At 36.2% G+C, this 21,158-nt stretch overlaps 1 protein-coding gene across 3 annotated transcripts in view; it reads right to left on the minus strand.

Moving 5' to 3' along the window:
* Positions 1-20,313, minus strand: part of LOC114655134 (kinesin-like protein KIF2A) — a 51,791-nt gene extending 31,478 nt beyond the window's left edge. The window contains exons 1-7 of one of the 3 annotated variants that reach the window (XM_051929692.1): positions 20,120-20,313; positions 19,194-19,287; positions 18,055-18,163; positions 7,856-7,910; positions 3,967-4,056; positions 1,467-1,567; positions 541-636 (exon numbers count right to left, since the gene is read on the minus strand). In XM_051929692.1, coding sequence (XP_051785652.1) covers positions 541-636; positions 1,467-1,567; positions 3,967-4,056; positions 7,856-7,910; positions 18,055-18,163; positions 19,194-19,246 — 504 coding nt within the window. In that variant the 5' untranslated portion in view covers positions 19,247-19,287; positions 20,120-20,313. Of the gene's footprint in view, positions 1-540; positions 637-1,466; positions 1,568-3,966; positions 4,057-7,855; positions 7,924-18,054; positions 18,818-19,193; positions 19,288-20,119 lie in introns of those variants that run through there. The other 2 variants (XM_051929693.1, XM_028806002.2) reach the window with 2 other exon arrangements.
* Between the last annotated feature and the right edge of the window lie 845 nt (positions 20,314-21,158).

Genomic DNA, 21,158 nt, shown 5'->3' on the forward strand with positions numbered 1-21,158 from the left:
ATTAGGTGGGCTTTGATATTGTGGCAGAATGTGTGTCACCACTACTGCACAAGTGAAACTTCTGTCACTTTCCAACCCAATAAACAGTGATGCAACAATGAATGTTTTATTAATAAAATTTGGTGCAGGTTGAGTATCCCTAACCTGAACTTCCAACATCCAAAACATTATGAGAACCATAATAATATGACAAGTGGAAAATTTAACAGTTGACCTCACTTGCCTATGTGGGGTTCTGACCAATGATACCGCTAAAGAATTTTTTACTGATGAGCAGGTGTAAATATAACACATGAAACTGTACTTGATTTCGCCTTGGGTCTCTTCACCGTCTTCCAGATAAGAAGGTATGTACTTTCAAAATCCTAGCACTGATGTTTAACTCTTTAAAAGTTAATAATGTCTGTATAAATAGGCATATCTGTGTATACATACATGTATGAAGTATTATTGTATTAAAAATAAATATGTAAAATGGTAAGACTGTCTAACAAAGAGGGTGCTATAAAAGTAACGAAGCTGAAAAAATATTGAACTCACCAGATCAGCTTCAGTTAGTGGCCTGTAGTCAAGACTTGCCCGAAATTCTCTTATCATGTACATTATTTCATAGTTTGGATTTGTAGCATCAACCTCCTATATTCAAGGAAATAATTAAAAATAGTCTATATTAATGCAGTTTCATTTATATTCAGAAAATAAACCATCCCTTCATTCATGTCTTTTTTTTAACCTGCCCAGTCCAATACAAGGTTAGGCAATAATATCTTTTAACCAGAATAATGTTTACAATTTTACAATTAAGCTACCTTATTTAAAAATGTCTTGTTTTGTCTGTATTTCCATTCCAGAGATTTTACTGATTTCAAAATAACTGTACAACATATATATTACATACCAACAAATTATAAACATTTGTATGTTGAATATATAAAATAAGTGGTATAGCAGCCAAATCCACTAGAAAAAGAGAAAGGAAAAATATAGTAGGTTAGAGTCATGCAAACACTTTCAAAAAAGCTTGGGATATGCAGATCAAGTGTGGTTAATGATTATTATTATTGTGAATTTCCCCTTGGGATTAATAAAGTATATCTATCTATTACAGAGATTGTTCTTTGAGGAGGTCATTAAATAAGGGCTGAAAAATACTGCCAAATTTCTTATTCTAGTACAAAATACTTTGCTCATTTTTAGCATTAAGCATTTGGGTTTGTTACACAGAGGAAACATGGAATATGCAAGCATTGTCCAAGGTAAATTAAATATTGGACAACTAGGCAGTTCTTTCCCCTTCAGCTGATAGGCATGCTTAAATAGCTGATTCATACTGAATTTTGAATTAGCCTAATGTCCAAGGTGAGGTCATCAAAGAGAAAGGGAAAAGGGACACCTTCAGCACTATGGGTCCCTTTTTTCTATCTTTCTTCCTGTTGTTCTTATGAACTCCAGCATACACTTGGTACCTGTGCTTTCTTCTCTCTCATCTCTTGTTGCTGCACCCTCCGCCGCTCTCTCCTCTTCTGCAGCTTTTCAACTTCCCTTACACAGTTGGATTTTTTACGAGCTACCGGAAAAATTTAAAAAATGTTTCTTATAAAACTATAATGAACTGTTATTTTTTTTTACTCATTTTCAATATTTATATCACATAATTACTTCACATCAATTAATATATGTGTATATATTATCACACATGTGCATCAGAGGATCACACTCCAAGTTCTTCCCAGGTATGTGGTACCACTCCGGGCCAAGAGGGGGCACTGCTGCTAACTGTCTTGTCTTTTTCTTCCTCCACAGTGCAGAGAAACCGCCCAATGAGGGCAAATGACTTCACCCTTTCCAGTCCCTGTCCCATAAAACCTGACCAGAAGGAGGAGTCACTTCTTTCCTGGGCAACCAGAGTGAGGGAGCTCCTCAACCTTTTCAACAGCAGACGAAAACGTCATTACTGCATTAGCCATGATATTCTGATGGCCACAGTTTTTGTTTCCTTTTTATGCCACCAAGTATAGTTTTTGTTCATAACGGTAACACAGTATTTCCAGAGGATTCACATCCAGGTATTCAGGACTATGAAAAAGTTATTATCATAAATATTACAGGTAACTAAAAGTTTTTACTTTTATACTTGCCACTTTATTAAAAGGGTTGATCATTAAGGATGGTAATAATGATGTGCTACAAGAAATGTGTCACTGCGCCACTATATTTATTGTAAATAGTTTCAAAATCAACCACAATGTAGTCACTCCAGTGGGGTTAAAAGAATGTCTTTAAAAATAAATAAATAAATTAAACAAACACTCGTTGCACACAAATGCTTTTCAGTGCAGCATAGGAGTTGAAGTATTGGTTGCATCCACAATGCCCCCCTGCCTGTATAACACTTGCAAAAATAAAAAACTATATAGATAAATTTTATTTCACATTGCTACTTAATAAATACATTTTATAATAGTCAATATGTGTTAAATGTATATTGCTTGTGTAATTTCATCATTAAAGCCTTTTATTTACTTCAGCATTTAATAGTGACTCTGTTATTGTAACTATAACTGTATTATTAAACTACGATGATTAATTATTTTTATGCTACATGAAACACAATATCAAAATATAACAGGCATTATACATTTTTATTGTTATTTCTGTAGCATCATGGCAACATTACTTTGTGGGGGTATTTTTAATGGGTGCTGCCATTTTATGCATTGTTTTCATATTTCCATATTGTTTACAACAACGATGCCCACTGATAGTCACAGTGAGATAATGGCAATGTGATACATAAAGTCCTTGCCCTGCTGCTGCCAAAGGAGGCAGTGCCCTTGGAAGGTATTCATACTTTGGATTTCAAAGTAAAGACCAAACGACACTCTAGAGCAGTGTTTCCCAAACTCGGTCCTGGGACCCCCCTGTGGCTGCAGGTTTTCGTTCCAACCAGCTTCTGTTTTTAATTGAACTCCTTTCCCAAGTTCTGTGTTTCGGGAACAATATAGAGATTAGAAAACTAAGTTTGCTAAAATATATATATATATATATATATATATATATATATATATATATATATATATTAAAATGTACCCAGCAGTTATATAGGAATAATGTATTTTTTTTCTTTTTAACAGTATTTTCATCTTGGTTTTCATTCTATTTTTCTAGGTGTTCTAATTGTTTAATTGATCCATTATTTACTAATTAGTGGGTCTGACTCTAAAGTAGTTAGATTATTTAGTGTTGTTTGCCTGGGTGTCTGATCTGCTCTTTTTATATTGTCATTATTAAGATACATCAAAGCGGAAAAACTGCACAGAGAAAGGGAAAATTATAATGAAATCAACAAAAGAGGGTTAAGCATTTAAATCTATAGCAAAAGCAGAAATATTTATAAATGTCTTATTAATGTAAAAATCATGCTGCTATGCTTTTCTGAATGTCGACTAAAAGAAAAAAATACCAGCTAATTAAATGAGCTCAGTGCTATCAGGTGTTGTCACTGATTAGGAATCCAGTTGGAACAAAAACCTGCAGCCACAGGGGGTCCCCAGGACCGAGTTTGGGAAACACTGATGTAGAGCTAGTACACCATAAAACACACAAAATAAATGACTTTGGGTTATGACTAGTTTCTTGACTCTAATTTTTGTAAAACAATGTTATTCTGGTGATAAGTTCTTTAAAGTTAATGATTAGACCATTGTCGTTTATTGATCAATCATTGAAAATTCCAAAAAACAACATACATTATTTCCTGCCAGTCAAAACCATTTCAAATCTGTCTGAACTTACCTCATCTCAGATTTACATATTAAGCACAAAAATACAAGAAAACATGTTAAAATGAAAAAAATCAGTGTAATTATGCAGAAACAGGATTTCCTAAAAGGATTTAAATTGCCTTTCAATATTAACCAAGGGCTAAAATGTTATTGTAAGAGTTTGAAAACAGCAGCAACATACCAGCACTTTGTTGCTGATGTTGCTTCTGCTGCATAGTGGGAAGTACTGTGTGCTCTGGAGGCTGACTGGGCCGTGGTCTAGAAGTCCTAACTAAGAAGAAAAAAAAAAGATTATTATTACTATTAGAAGGAAAGAGAACTGCTCAGTGCAGTTGATATGCATTCACTGACAGAAAATTTCTTGAAGATTACCAAACATTAACAATGCACAGTGCTGAACAATTCATCAAGATGCTCACTTTTTCCAGTAGCATATAAGCAGATGTTCTCCTCGACTGAGTACAGAAATGACTTTTCAGGTGGTAAATGAGCACTTTGTAATGTACTGGCAAAAAATATTTGTTTGGTCATGAACAATTAGTTATTTAAAAGCATAATTGAAATTTAACTAAGCAAACATGACATTCACTAATTCAATGATCAAGGCCAAAACATTTAATAATTTAATAATGCCAGTTACCCACTGAAATAAAACTGTTAAATTAAAATATTGAAGGCTTACACATTATATTTCTAGCATACTCAGTCTAATCACATTAATATTATTTCTATGCTGTTAAACAAAATTTGACTAATTTGTGTTACAGGTGGGAGGAAAGATGTGTGGCATGGTCTAACAAAGCTGAAATATCAAATTCACTACAGGCGAGTAAACATGTATGACTTCATAGCTTATGCAGAATTTCAAATTCTTGTGGAATGACGATTAGGGTTGTCACATTAATACCTGCACTTCATATGTTATGTAGCAGTCTGAACATTAAAGAGCGAATCAAAAATGCTAAATACTGTATGTCTCCAATTAGTAGTGTATTATTTCTGCACTACTGTGTATCCCTATAGAATTTTGAGGTTGTTATTTGGTATTCACTCATCCCCTACAGGAATGGTCTGAGGCTACCTAAATAAGGAGTCCTTTCCACTTGGGCTTTGCTGCAGATCGTCCCTTCAAGTTGAGAAGCTAACCAGCTTGGCTTCTAAATATTTAAATCCCTGTTGACATGAGGCTTATACAGTATAGAAAACATGGAGCATTCTGCTTGTTGCTCCGAGTAAGAAGGTGGGGATTTTAAACAGTTAACACTTCGGAGAATCATTTATGATTGGTGGAACACATTATAGAAGTGTTCACCGCTACTTTTTTATAGAAGTGTTCACTGCTACTTTTGAAAGTACTATTAGAGGTAATAACACATAATGTTAATCTGATCATTTCTTTTACTTAAATTAGGGGTCAGAGTGAATGCTTAAAGCAAATCACTGCAGAGGCAGCACAGAATGTTACCTGTACCCATCTGCCTACTCTTCTGGACTTGCTGCCTCAGAAAGGCAAACAGCATCATTGATGACCTCAGTCATCCTGTGCAGTTGCTTTTCTCACTCCCCCTTTTGGCAAACAGTACAGGGCCACTGAAAATCACACCAGTAAATTCAGGGATAGTTTTTATCCCCAAGTTGTAAAGTATATATGTTGCGTATAATTGGATATATTGTACGCTAGTAATACTTTCTATATATTTAGGCTTTTTTATGTAATGCATTTTTGTCAACTGTATGAGAAGACATGCGAGTAAGAATTTCATTGCACTTCGTACACATAACAAACCTGACATCACAAATTGAACAACCAAGAGTAATCAATTTAACATTAAAACTAGTATTATAAGCTTCATCGTCATTATTTAGAAAAACATACATCCCTCAGTGATGATCAGCATCATCAAAATATTACACCTTCTAGTGAGCAAAGAACAAAAAAAATTAATAAAGAACACAATTTTAAAGAAGACTTTAAAAGCTTAGTACTAGTTAGTACTAGTTAGTCCCAAGGCTAGATGATGACGATCAGTGTAACAATACACAACTAACTGACCCATGTCCATGTGTTGCCATGTTCACACACATCTTTCCAGTGACACCAAGCTAACTAGAAGGTGCAATATTTTCATGATGCTTGAACAGTATATGGTGCAAATCCAGCCACAGCTGCAACAAACCTCCAAGTATAAATTGTGAAATGTGGAGCATTAAATATCCTGAAGTGTTTAATTATCTACTAATACCAATGAAGTGATTAATCTGCTTGAAAACAATACATAATTTTGAAAATAACATATTAACAGTTTCTCAGAAGGTATCATGCACCTCTTCCAAAATGTAAATGTAGTCCACAGAATTACTGAACCACATTTAACAATGTTGTAAGAAATACATATTTTTAATATGATACATTTTACATATCATTATTGATTCAGTGATAACTAAATATTTTTAATATGATACATTTAACATATTATTATTGATTCAGTGATAACTCTGCACAACTTGGACAAAGGATAAAAGAACCCAAATGCCAAAAGCTCATGCTCTAAACAGTGGACCCATTGCACTAGTAAGTGCAGCGGATGCAAAGCTCAGCACAGGCTTATGGGCTTACTCATCTGTGAAGGAGTTTCTTCTAGCTTCAGTGAGCCTCAAATGAACTGCGCATCATGTTTGTCAGACAGCTGACATAAGATTTAGAACTTTCCTCATGTAATATATTCCTGAATTCTCCTTCTTTGGTTTAGTTCCCTTTTTATAACAGCCTGTCTATCATTGCTTGTTCTGGAACATCAACTTAAAATTGGGTAGAGGATGATGATCATGATATAGGGTTTGTCAAGCTGTAAGAACTTTCTTTAGAGACAATCATCCATTTTTTTCTTTCCAGCATGAACTGAACCTCACAATACCTGCACATCATGCCATATCAGCCCTTATGATGGTAGGTCACCATTTGCTTACATTGACTTTGTCAGCTATTCAAACGTCTGGAGTGGATGTGCTCTTGGTTTCTTTGTTATGCTGTCACAGTTCACTCCAACTTTCTGTAAGGTCAGGGGAACTCAAAGAGAGGATGAGGAAATCCTTTTGATCCTAAGCATGTTCTTCTGTCCTTGCAAAAAGGACTGTGTGTCCAAAGAGAAGGATATGTCCAAGAAGGACACCACCTGTGTAATGACAGGTTTGTGATGACATATATCTGGGACACTGATTAAAATATGATGAGACCAAGATCAGCTCACTTCCATTCACTCTGAAGGATGAAACTCTGTCACAGCTGCCAAAAGGCAATACATCACAAAGGGGTCGCAATCCTTGAAATACAGCAGATGAACCAATGTGGGCATTTATTATGCAAACAAACACTTGTTGTTTGAAAGATAGACACATTAAATAAATGAAGGTTTGGCAAGATAAAGCCATTCTCATTGGCTCTTTTGCTTTTGCATCTTGCCTACAAACACATCCCAAGACTCAGTATTCAGAGATCCATGTGAAAATAATGGCTTTGGATATTGGTACAGCAAGTTTTTTGATGGTATTGAGATAAACAGATATCCTGATGGTAGACTATATCATGGAAGAAGGAAACAGGATCACACTACATGAGAAATATAGGGATATTTCCAATCTTACGCATCTCTAATTAGCTTTCTGTCAGTCAGGAAGTGCAAGAGATCCAACATCATCTCTAACAATTTTAAGCTTGAAATGTCTCTTTTGTATTCATACAGTATAGCTAGATTGTAAACTCAGATTTAACAACAATGTGACATAATTTGTAAGGTGGCTACTTTTTTTTTTTATCAACGTTATGTGATAGAAAACGTTGACCAACTATTTATTATGATTAACAAAAGTATATTTGAGAATAACAGAACACAGTACATTATAAATGTAGCCTAGCAAGAGCCTGTTGTGTGGTGGACTGCAGCAAGCACTGCACAAATAACAAATGACATACTACAGAAAATATGCAGAGAAATTGTTCCAAAAACTTAGTATTGTTTGAAAATGTACAGACCAAAATTTCACCTTTCAGTTACTAATAAAACGGGCCTTACCTCTATTTTCTCTGGTGGGTGTTTCATTTTTATTTGGAATTAAAGCCCTTTGGTTCTAAAAACAAAAACTGTGTAAATTTTAAATTTATACAGTACATATTAATAGCAACATTTTCCATTAAATATTGAATTCAAGTGTTAAATTATTTAAAACATTTTCTCACTACACTATCTGTTAGCATCCACATAAGTATTTTTTTCTTTTAGTTGCTTGATGACTGAACTGGCTTGCCTCTGAATAAAAGAGAGTGTGGCACACTGGATCTATCCTTAATATTTGTCCTTAAATCAACTTTAATATTAGATATTTGTATCTTCATTTCTGTGTGGCTATTCTAAAATGCAGGCTTTTACTATCTTAACAAATGACAGCACTGACATCTTTTCTTTGTTGTTCAGTCCAGTTACTTATTTTTTAAATGTAATTTTACTGCTCATTACTTACCATCAGTATAATGCCTTAAAAAGCTTAATGCTTGCAAAATATGTAGCTCCATATAATGTTATTAAAAAAATATAATCATAATTAAGAGTGGGTAAAAAATCATTATACTGTCGAGCAGCTTATCAACACAAATTAAATAGCCTTCTCTGGCTGAATCTCTCAACCATATACGGTAAAATGGAGATGAAATGACTACCACAGCAAATGACTTCGCTCAGACTCATTTGTTACCACCCAAACACAGGAGAATAAAATATGTACATTTCATCAAAACTAAAAATCAAAATAGACTTTGCAAAAACAAAGCATTTCTCAGTAACAGTAAGTATAATAAGCTGAGAAACCCTTTCAGAATAAAGAAATATGGCATGAAGTAAAATCCCATGCCCTTTGGCTTTTTATGTGGTATGTTGTTCTTCCATGATCTATACTCCTTCATAATGCATGCTTTCTTTATCATTTCTTGGCCATTCAGGAACATTGTCTGGAGTTGGGGGAATATGGGAACTGTGGGAAATATGATGCAATGTTTGTTCTAGCCGAAATAAACTAATTTAGGTGAAACCTGACTTTAATTTACTACCTTGGCTTGGCTGGACCACCCATCCAAGTACAGTGCATCTGGAAATTATTCACAGCGCATCACTTTTTCCTCATTTTGTTATGTTACAGCCTTATTCCAAAACGGATTAAATTCATTTTTTCCTCAGAATTCTACACACAACACCCCATAATGACAACATGAAAAAAGTTTACTTGAGGTTTTTGCAAATTTATTAAAAATAAAAAAAATTGAGAAAGCACATGTACATAAGTATTCACAGCCTTTGTCGTGCAGCTCGAAATTGAGCTCAGGTACATCCTGTTTCCCCTGATCATCCTTGAGATGTTTCTGCAGCTTAATTGGAGTCCACCTGTGGGAAATTCAGTTGACTGGACATGATTTGGAAAGGCACACACCTGTCTATATAAGGTCCCACAGTTGACAGTTCATGTCAGAGCACAAACCAAGCATGAAGTCAAAGGAATTGTCTGTAGACCTCCGAGACAGGATTGTCTCGAGGCACAAATCTGGGGAAGGTTACAGAAAAGTTTCTGCTGCTTTGAAGGTCCCAATGAGCACAGTGGCCTCCATCATCCGTAAGTGGAAGAGGTTCAAAACCACCAGGACTCTTCCTAGAGCTGACTGGCCATCTAAACTGAGCGATCGGGGGAGAAGGGCCTTAGTCAAGGAGGTGACCAAGAACCCGATGGTCACTCTGTCAGAGCTCCACAGGTCCTCTGTGGAGAGAGGAGAACCTTCCAGAAGGACAACCATCTCTGCAGCAATCCACCAATCAGGCCTGTATGGTAGAGTGGCCAGATGGAAGCCACTCCTTAGTAAAAGGCACATGGCAGCCCGCCTGGAATTTGCCAAAAGGCACCTGAAGGACTCTCAGACCACGAGAAAGAAAATTCTCTGGTCTGATGAGACAAAGATTGAACTCTTTGGTGTGAATGCCAGGCGTCACGTTTGGAGGAAACCTGGCACCATCCCTATAGTGAAGCATGGTGGTGGCAGCATCATGCTGTGGGGATGTTTTTCAGCGGCAGGAACTGGGAGACTAGTCAGGATAAAGGGAAAGATGAATGCAGCAATGTACAGAGACATCCTGGATGAAAACCTGCTCCAGAGCGCTCCTGACCTCAGACTCGGCCGACGGTTCATCTTTCAGCAGGACAACGACCCTAAGCACACAGCCAAGATATCAAAGGAGTGGCTTCAGGACAACTCTGTGAATGTCCTTGAGTGGCCCAGCCAGATCCCAGACTTGAATCTGATTGAACATCACTGGAGAGATCTTAAAATGGCTGTGCACCGACGCTTCCCATCCAACCTGATGGAGCTTGAGAGGTGCTGCAAAGAGGAATGAGCGAAACTGGCCAAGGATAGGTGTGCCAAGCTTGTGGCATCATATTCAAAAAGACTTGAGGTTGGAATTGCTGCCAAAGGTGCATCGACAAAGTATTGAGCAAAGGCTGTGAATACTTATGTACATGTGATTTCTCAGTTTTTTTATTTTTAATAAATTTACAAAAAACGCAAGTAAACTTTTTTCATGTTGTCATTATGGGGTGTTGTGTGTAGAATTCTGAGGAAAAAATGAATTTAATCCATTTTGGAATAAGGCTGTAACATAACAAAATGTGGAAAAAGTGATGCGCTGTGAATACTGTACTTTCTGGATGCACCATATTTTCCAAGGTGGGGTTCCATTAGGTGTGTTTACCCTAACATATCGGATCAACATCAAATTATTGTAGAAGTACTTTGATCTTATTGCAAATGCTTGTCATTCAAAAGAAATACATGAAACGTTTTAATGATGTTCTGCATAACAGCAGTGTAAACACTGTACTGAATATTCACTAGCACTCACTTCAAACTTACAGAGATTGCCTTTTCACCTGTCTACATACCTACATACAACTCACTACAAAATGAAGACAGTGAATAAACCTAAAGATGAAAGCTTATTGACAATCAACTTAAGTGACATTTTGAATGAGATTATTTTTCGCATGTAGTATTCACATACCTTATTTATCAAAACTAGCAATTTATTCACGTTATGCTATCTGTATTGTCTATGAATGTTTCCTTTTCAGCCGATACCTCGTGTGAGCCTGTAACAATCAAATGAGCACATTCAGTGAAAAATTAAGCACAGATATGCTTAATTATTGTTGTCTAAGGAAGTAAGAAGCAATCTAAGGCAACCTGAGGCAGGAGTTGGACAAAATGTGACTCGTTATATATAGACAATGTCAACAAGCCAAAATGGAATGACTTATTTTTTAAATTACTGTTCGAATCTGAAGTCACAGTACTTACATCAAGAAATATCAGTTTAAATTTGAACAGTGTACATTGGCACACTAATCACCTTATAAGGAGTCTAAATAAAATCACGTTTTTGATTCTACTTTTAAGGAAGTTGTAGCCTCATCTAGCCCATTTTATAAAGCTCAACAGTGATGTTTATAAATACAGTGGAACCTCGGTTTGCGAGCATAATTCGTTCCGGAAACGTGCTCGTAGTCCAAAGCACTCGTATATCAAAGTGAATTTCCCCATAAGAAATAATGGAAACTCAGATGATTTGTTCCACAACCCAAAACTATTCATATAAAAATGATTAATACAAAATATAAAGTAAAAATACATAAAACAAATTAACCTGCACTTTACCTTTGAAAAGAATCTTGGCTGGTGTGAGAGAGTTTCTAAACTCTTGTGGGATTGCACCCAATGGGATGACATGCGGAAGAGCGTCCCAAAGCAATCGCAGTCTCCCAGCGCTGTAGCAGTTCGCCGTAAAAGTGAATCCGAAAAGGTCACTGACATGCTATAAGCGCTTTCCGTTGATGGGTGATACAAGGAACAAGGAACATTATAAATGCGCAGGGCCCTGCCTGACTGCTGTGTCTGTGTGTTGGAGAGCGGCAGATCCCGCTACAATAAATAACCGCGCTGTTGCTGTTTCAAGCTGAATAAAGATGGTGTTACTAAAGTACTGAGACTCAGCTTCGTGTTTTAGGGTGCAAGACAGGGACTCGCACGTCACAGCACACATGCGCGCGTGAGCACACACACATACGAGCACACGTGTGCACACACACACACATACGAGTGCGCGCATGCACACACACACAGTCACTATGCTAATGCTGCAGTAAACAGTATACGCTCGTACGGATGTTGAATGTATGAGTGAGGCACTCTGACTCAGACGGAGAATAGGAGACGATTGCCCACAATCCCGCAGCGAGAGAGAGAGAAGAACCATCAGCTCAGTTGTGATCACTTGATGCTCAGCAGACAAAGCGTATACATACTACTTGTACTGCAAGACCTCGCTTGTTTATCAAGACAAAATTTATTAAAAATTTTTGCTCGTCTTGCAATACACTTGTAAACCAAGTTACTCGCAAACCGTGGTTCCACTGTATACATTTTGTGACATGAAAAATGCAGTGCTCATGTGTTCCTGAAGATTAGGTATGGGAGATTAGCACAGTTATTCCTACAGTGGTCACCTTAGAGTCTCACATCAAGCTTGTCAAAGAGGACACAGATCACGTCAACTTTAGAGGCCTTCATTTCTAAGAAAACACATCAAGATTGTGATGTGACACTTATGAAAGTCAGATCCTAGCAATAAAAACTTGTTTCCCTCATAATGGTTTCTTAAGCCACTAGAGCATACTGTGGGTAGATTCTGGGAAGTTACTGCAGAGAAGAGCCAGTTTGGAACTCCCCAGTCACACTCTATTGAAAGGGGGTTGTACTGGGAAACCTGGTGACACTAGGGAGCTTCACAGGGATGCCAACAGGTCTTTGAATAGTGGCCAAGTAACCCAGCAGAAATATTCCTGGACTCCAGCTTAAAAGATCCTTCTGATCAGTTAGGTAGCCAGAAATGAGGGCTCTGTTGGCTGAAGCTGGGGATGAGGACTCTGTTGGCTGAATTGACAATGGCAGGCCAGGTATGTGGAAAGAGGGGGATAAAACTATAAGGTGAACAGAGTAAGGGGAACTGGGCAAGTAGACCAACCACCTTGTGGGTAGACAGACATCATGTGTATGAAGAAACGCTAGAAGGCTTAATCTTTGTTTTTTTTCCCCCTCATATTTATATTTTGCCTTCCTGGCTATTAGTGTTCACTTGATAAAACTCCTTTTCTTTTAATGCTTTGGTTGTTCTGGTCATTATTTTGAGACAGTTTATCATAATCCTCCTAAGTCCACACCCTTTAATCAATTACCAGCATTGGAGTCGATGAATTTGGTCTAATCAACAACGTTTGCATAAAATTCATTACAATTTCGGTTTGTCTTGAGTTGTATTGCAAAGGTTTTAAAAAATTACTTAGATTGCAATATATTTAAGATAATCTTTCACACAAAGCACAGGTGATTATAGATTTGATTTACTAACATTTTAAGCAACCAGTCCGTTTGTAGTGCTTACTATAACAGGGATAATAATGTAAATTGTAAGGTGGAAAATTTTAATGCTAAAGTGAGAGCTGTCACTGACATAGTCGCTCCTGAAAATTATACCATGGAAGAGTATCTGATTTAAAGAAAACATGCAGGAGAGCTGACTGTAAATGGAGAAAATCCAAGAGTTTTATTCTCTACTATTGATCATTTGCTAAACCCATGTCACTCAATGGAATTCCTCAAAAAAACCTCCAGTGAGACTTTTGCTATATTTTTTAATCACAAAATTAATGATATTAGAAATAATACAGTACATCCCCACAATACTGGCCCTATTAAATCCCGATATTCCATTTTAAGTGAATTAAATTTTTTCACCAGGATAGATTTACATAAAATAATTTCTCATCTGAAACCCTCCACCAACGTCCCTGACCCAATACCAACCAAGTTTTTTCAAAGTGGTATCCGACGTGCTAATTGAAAGTGTTCTTGACATAGTAAATTCATCATTAGATACAGGGGTCTTCCCAGACTGTCTTAAGACTGCTGTTGTTAAACCCCCTGCACAAGAAAAATAATCTCGACTGCTCTGTTTTGACAATTTTAAACCTATTTTTAACCTGCCTTTCATAAGTAAAATCCTAAAAAAGGTAGTCATTATGCAGCTAAATGATCACTTGAATAAACATTCTATTCTTGACAAGTTTCAGTCAGTTTTAGAAGAAATCATAGTACAGAAACTGCATTTGTTAATGTAGTAAATGACTTGCGGATAAATGTAGACAGAGGACATGTATCTGTTCACATCCTCTTAGATCTGAGGGCTGCATTTGATACCATTGATTCCAATATTCTTATGAATCGCCTTAGTCAATGGGTGGGCCTCTCTGGCAGTGTCTTAAATTGGTTTGAGTATTATTTAACAGGTAGAAAATTTTGTTAGCTGTGGCAATTATACTTCAAAGACACATGATATTCTATATGGTGTTCCACAAGGACCTATTCTGAGTCCGGATGACACACAACTATATTTATCAATAGCGCCTGATGACCCCGACTCTCTTGGTTCACTGACACAATGTCTTACTTGTGTTTCTGAGTGGATGAGTAGTAATTTTCTCAGACTAAATAAGGAGAAAACAGAAATCTTAGTGATTGACAAAAATGGATATAATGAGGGTATTAAGAAATAACCTTGATCCATTAGGCTTAAATCTCAGGACAGAGGTAAAGAATTTAGGGGAAATTATTGACACTGGCCTAAATTTTAAATTACATATTAATCAGATTACTAGGATAGGATTTTTTTCACTTTAAACTTATAATTGTGCAAGATGCTCAAAAATTAGTTCACGTTTTTGTTTTCAGTCGGCTAGATTACTGTAACATACTCCTCTCAGGACTACCCAAAAAAAGACATCAATCGGTTGCAACGAGTGCAGAATGCAGCTGCCTGAATCTTAACTAGGAAAAGAAAATCTGAGCACATCTATCCTGTTTTGATGTCATTACATTAGTTACCCATGCCATTTAGAATTGACTTTAAAATACTGCTTATAGTTTACAAGGCCTTAAATAATCTCACACCATTCTATATTTCGGAATGCCTTTCACCTTTCACTCCAAAATCACAACCTTAGATCTTCAAATGAGTGTCTGCTTATAATTCCAAGAGCTAAATTTAAAAGAAGTGGGGAGGCAGCCTTCTGCTGTTATATACCTAAAATCTGGAATAGCTTACTGATAGAAATTCGTCAGGCTAATACAGTGGAGCACTTTAAAAAACTGCTAAAAACCCATTATTTTAACATGGCTTTCTCATAGCTTCAATTTAGTGTAACCCTGATATTCTGTATATGCATTTAATTGTCATTTTTATCATGACTTCACAATCTGTACTAACCCTTAATTTCTCTGTTCTTTTTTTGGTTTTCTGGGGTGGCGATCTACGCCGCCGCCACCACCTGATCAAGGCACCATGTAGTCCATACATTGATGGATTGAAGGCCCTAATCCTTCCACACTAAGCCTGAAAATCACAAGGACTGATTTAGATCATTTATGTTAGGTAGAATGTCCAGTGAGGGTGGAGCGGTCTCGTGGACGCAGAACCCCTGCAGATTGTTTTTTTTTTCTCCAGGTCTCTGGGGTGTTTTTTTGTTTTTTCTGTCCTCCTGGCCATTAGACCTTACTTTATTCTTTGTTATTTAGTATTGCCTAATCTTATTTTTATTTTTAATAAGCTTTTCTTTCGTCATCTTGTAAAGCACTTTGGGCTACACCATTTGTATGAAAATGTGCTATATAAATAAATGTGGTTGTTGTTGTACTAAACAATGTAATCTGCGCTTGATTTTTTTCTTAAACTTTGCCCATTGCTTCTATTGTTAAAATCATTTTAATGAATTTTCAGTACTTACGTACTAAACGGACGGCATGACAAAGGAAAAAATTCATAACATATTTATTGGGATAAAAAAAATAGAGAAATTTATAGAAATTGGAATATTGGAATATTAAAGAATTTCATATGACAAAGGAGAACAGAAGTGTTTTGACGAATTCATGACATATTTATTGGGGAAAAAAAAATTGGAATATTGGAATATTATAAAAATTCATACGTTCAATTGGAACTTGATTACGTTTCAATTTTGAGGCACTGTAATATATACTCATCTCGTGACCTTGTTCGCAAGTTTTCGTAAGAGGCACTATGCCTTTCGCACTGCCGTCTGTTTAGTACACAAGCACCATTTACAATTTTTTAAATGATGACATTGTCAGACTCTAAGAACTAAAAAAGTAGAAATGCAGAACAATTCCTGTTCAAGACGGCAAAATGTTATGTTTTAAGTTATGTGTAACCAGCTCATTACTTTATTTTATAAAACCTATTTTATACTTGTAGAGTTGTTTTTTTATTTTTACATTTTTTGCAATTATACTTTCGAGTTTTTATTTTAATAAAACACCTTTACTTGATGAAATGACTGACCCCTACATGACTGACATGGCAAACTAAATTGGATTAAGCAGGTTTCAGAATGTTATACTTCATTTAATCTAGACTGAATAGCAACAGATTATCATACCACAAAACACAAAAAAGGGTTAAAGATTACTACAGAGGAATGTCTTAAATCTATTCCCTAATATATGTGGTACTTAATTGAACACAACTTTATATTACAGTATGTGTGATTGTATTTTATATGCACATTTTATACCATGACTTTATTTCCCAGAGTCATTTTAACAGGAAGTCAAGGCCATGGTACAAGAGAGGCAATAAAAATGGAAGAAAAGATTTTGATAATGAGAAGAAGTTGACGGTAAAGTTTTGAATTACCAGACTAGCTAACTATACTGGAGTTGTTCATAAAGGAGTTTTGTCCACAAGGTTTCAGAAACAGGGAACGTAATTGACCAAGTAGTATGAAAATGAAAATGACTAAAAAGGGGAAGAAGACGAGGGAAGTAGTTTAAAAAGTGAGCCATAAGAAGCCAGCAGGATTGTAATCTACAGTGTCATTTTGTTTCAGTGCTTCACTGCTCAATTGGATTACAATTGTGCCCGTCGGATTACAGTATTTTCTGGATTTATGTTCTTGTCCTGTGCCTGCTTGTTCATGTAATTTTGTCTGGGGTGGAAAATGTCTTCATTTGGTGAGGCTCTAAACTTCTAAAAATCTTCTCTTACATCAGCATCACAGTAGGACAAAACTTCACATAACTTTCAGGAGGCTGTTCACAGGGATTTAGTTTCATAACTACACCACCATCATCATCTGCATCTGTGAAACTGGACAGTGTCATGAGTTTTTATCATTTTGTGCTTAGTGTTTTCTTGCATTTCTTTTGTATCTGTAATATTAATAATTTGTGGCGTTTACTATCATAAATATGCACACACATTTAGTTCCAATTTTGTAAAAAGTTACAATGCACTAACGAACTGCTGAACAACACACTTTATCTGGGGGACACCACCCATCTTTGTTTCAGTAGCCAGCCTCACACATGCAATTTGACTGCACATTGATCATTCTATCTCGTGTTTCTAATAACATTTTAAAATTAGAATATACAGTAATCATGGGCCCAAAACATTTGTGGATTATCGCATCCACGAGAGTCCAATGTCCCTAAACCCTATGAATCACAAGGGTCAACTGTACATTGTTTTTAAGATATAATTTTCCAGTATGAATTGCCTTACAAAGTATCACTTATAGTGTATCACATGGGCACAATTCAAAGCCTCCATATCTCTTCTCAATTAACATTTAAAAAAAAATCATAAATCAATAATGTAATTTTCAAGGCCTCCTTCAGCGCTCCTTTAAGTAAATATATGAAGAAAAAAAAAACCAATTACGCAATTCAGATCTGAATATGTTCTTGTTACAAAACATTTCCTATCAGTTCAAAAATTAACAATACCAATTGAGTAGTTGAAGGTCAGAGATGCGACAAAGCACTTAAGCTTAAAAATATATTGTATGTTATGCAAATGTTTGTCTTTAATAGTTATAGTTTTTAATTTTTTACTACAGACAACAATTATAATCAGTTTTTATCCTTGCACAAATCATTAATGGCCCCTCTAATAATAAAGCTGCATAAAATGTTCATTTTACTAAAAGTAATTTTATTTTGTAAATAATATGGGAAGGGGATAAGGAGCTAGGCTGACATTGAAGCCAAGCATAGGAGCACCGCCAGTCTAAAATCGACACAAGGTGAAAATGCACTCACCTTGACAATCTTGTTAACTTTGGCAGAAATTGGAGTCGAAGGAGGTGGGGTCTCAGGACTTGATGCATTCTCTTCTTCTTGTGCAAAGTCAGCATTAATTGCAAATATACTTGTAATATCAATCAAAAGAGATAAAAAAGGCTTTACAAAACAAATACACTTCATAAGATGTTTTGTTTATAAAAAAGGATGCCATGCTGCTGCCAGACTAGCCAATGTCAACATGGACATCCCAAAGCTGAGCATGTTGGGTTATTTAGTAGCTCTAAATATGTCTAGTAGTAGTTGTGAATGTGGATATGTAGGGGAGTGAGATCTGCAATGGACTGGTGTCCCATCCATGGTAATTCCTGCATTGCACACAGCAGGGCTAGGACAGGTTACAGCTCCCTGTGAGCCAGGAATATTTAGTTTTTTTTAAATGGATAGGGGGATATGAGAACCTGCTACCAAACAAAACTAGTCTGCAATTACTTAAAAAATAAAATATCCACAAAAAAGATCAGGCTTGGAGACCCTGATGTAAATTCACATTAACATTACCAGGCAAACTTAACTGAAAATCTAGACTTAATGATCATACAAACCCACCTAGAAACAGCAATCACACTACATTTCTGTGATACCTATCTATGTTCTCCACCTATTGTGTTCATTACAGGGTGAGGAAGCAGGAACCTACTTCTCCAGCTACAATGACATTCCATGACAAAGCAAGAACACACAAATTAGGAGACTTCACACTGGATATTCCAGTGAACATCCACAGAGATGGAGGAGAAGATTCCAATTATTCAGGCTGGGACTCGACAAGTAAACATTCAGCTTTAAAGTTGTTATCAATAAAGAAAATTGTCTCTGCAACGATTAACTGTGTTAGTCTATTCTAAAAATGTACCCTTCAATCAATAGGACCTGCTACTAGAACAGAAAAAACTGCCAATTTTAATTTTCAGTAAAATCAGCCATTTGTGCGCTTGGCAATACTCCTTTAGTCCTGTGGTTTAAAGTGTTTGCAGCTCATTCAAGTCATATCAAACTAAACTGAACAGACACACGCATTTTAATTGGTTTGAATCCTCACAATTAAAGCTTAAATTCAAGCTCACATGGATCCTATGCAGTGGTTTATGCTTTACCTTTTTGCCTTTGGTATCACCATTCTCAGTCTATTCAACAGAGACATTTTCATTGTTTTCCTTGAAAGATTTAATCATTGTTTGATCTTTCACCCTAAGAAGTGAAGAAAAAATGTTAGTGTACATAAATTACAAATCTTTAAGTAGTTGGGCTTATAGCTTAGTTTAGACCATAAAAAATGGAAGATGTCACTACATTGGGGTAAAATGGATAAGTAGGTTATTTGTCACTATCATAGCATACATTTCATTTCCCATGAGAGACTGTTCTCTAAAATGATTTTTTTTTTATATATAAATTTTTAAAAATACCACAAGAAAATTGGTTCAAATATGAAAAAAGCTGCTTTCTCATGCATGTCGCCATGAAGCAAACGCAGGACAAGATGTGGCTTTTTCCTGTTCCCTCCCTGTTTCAAATCACTGGGTTTATACACACTCATTCTCTTCCAGTTGAAATGGCCAAAAGATATATATTCTGCACTCTTAATCCAGCAGCTCTGGGTGACAACCAAGAGGAAATTTCATACTGGTGACACTAAGAAACTGATTGTGGCAAGAAAACTTTCAAAGCTCTCACGTGGTCATCAGCCCCAGGCAGTTGAAATATGCACACTAACTCATGCCATTTTTTTAATCCAGACTAAGGTCCCAGTTGGTCTCCCTACTGCAAGCCAACATGCCACTATGCATTCTAATTGTTGTGAAAATGGTCACAGCACTTTATAAAAACTGGCTTATGCGTATTATTATGGAATGTGTATTAGACAACCATAGACACGTGGAATACGCTACCAAGAAGCGTGTTGATGTTATTTTAGAAGAATTTAGTGGATAGGACTGACTAGCTTTGTTGCTTGAATGGTCGGTTCTCATCTAGATTGTTCTAATTTATACTGCATTAAATGGTTAATAATATGAATTACCTGCAAGAGTGTTTCTTACAGTCTCAAAGATTCCCATATACAGGTTTGTTCCGCAAAACTTCTAGATGGTCTGACCTGAGGAAGAAGAAACCTTAAATTCCATAGCTCATCTGGTTCACTTTCCTCCATCCAGCAATCAGTCAAATGCACCACAATTCATGAAGTCCAGTATTAAGCAAAAAAAGCTTGACAAATGATGAATAGCTGTACAGGATACTTTCAATATGTGAACTTTGTTAATTATTGGTATCATAGGGTTAGGGCTCAGCTGAAAACTATGAAACATCAAAAGGCCATCTAGAGGACAAAAAGAATAGAGTAGGTGCAAATAGAAAGTAACTGTGCTTAATTCAGAGAGGAAACTATTGGGAGATTGTTGGAGTATTGAAGAGTTCTTCATTCAGAGGTAAACACTTATGGTTATAATGGATATGTTCTATATTCAATAGAGAAGAAAATATTGGCAGAAAACTGTAGTTTAAGGACATTCTACATGCCAAAGGTTTTCAAATCCGTTAACATAAATTCAGTTGAAAATATCCATGATGGAATGGAGCTATATTGAAACTCATGATTAGTCAGACTCAAGTCAGAATTCTAATAAGAGGTCCAGAACCTAAATTGTTTTAGTAAGCCTGAAATCACATTTTAGACTTAGCTATCTGCAATGCCCCAGAGGAAGAAGTCACAGACGTCTCTGGCAGAGGGAACAAGGATCATTACGCTGGCAAAAATGCACCAGGAAAGTGAGCCACAGATGTCCCAGGTTAGACATCAGTACAGACAATGCTTTATTGTTTTTACATTGAGGCTACAAGATTAAAGAGTGCTATTCAAGAACAAAATGCATTGAATTACAGTTTTAAACAACTTATATACTGGGACCTGGAAATTTAAACCACAAGGTATGCAGGTTAGTAACATTATTTAAACTGAGCCCAAGTTGATATTTAAACTTAGCCTAAGTTGACATAACCTTTCTAACCCACTTAATTTGGTCTACGGTGAAGGTCTAGAAACCGGACTAGGAACAGGAAAG

This window comes from Erpetoichthys calabaricus, chromosome 7 (genome assembly GCF_900747795.2).
Source record: "Erpetoichthys calabaricus chromosome 7, fErpCal1.3, whole genome shotgun sequence".
NCBI classification, from domain to species: Eukaryota; Metazoa; Chordata; class Cladistia; order Polypteriformes; family Polypteridae; genus Erpetoichthys; species Erpetoichthys calabaricus.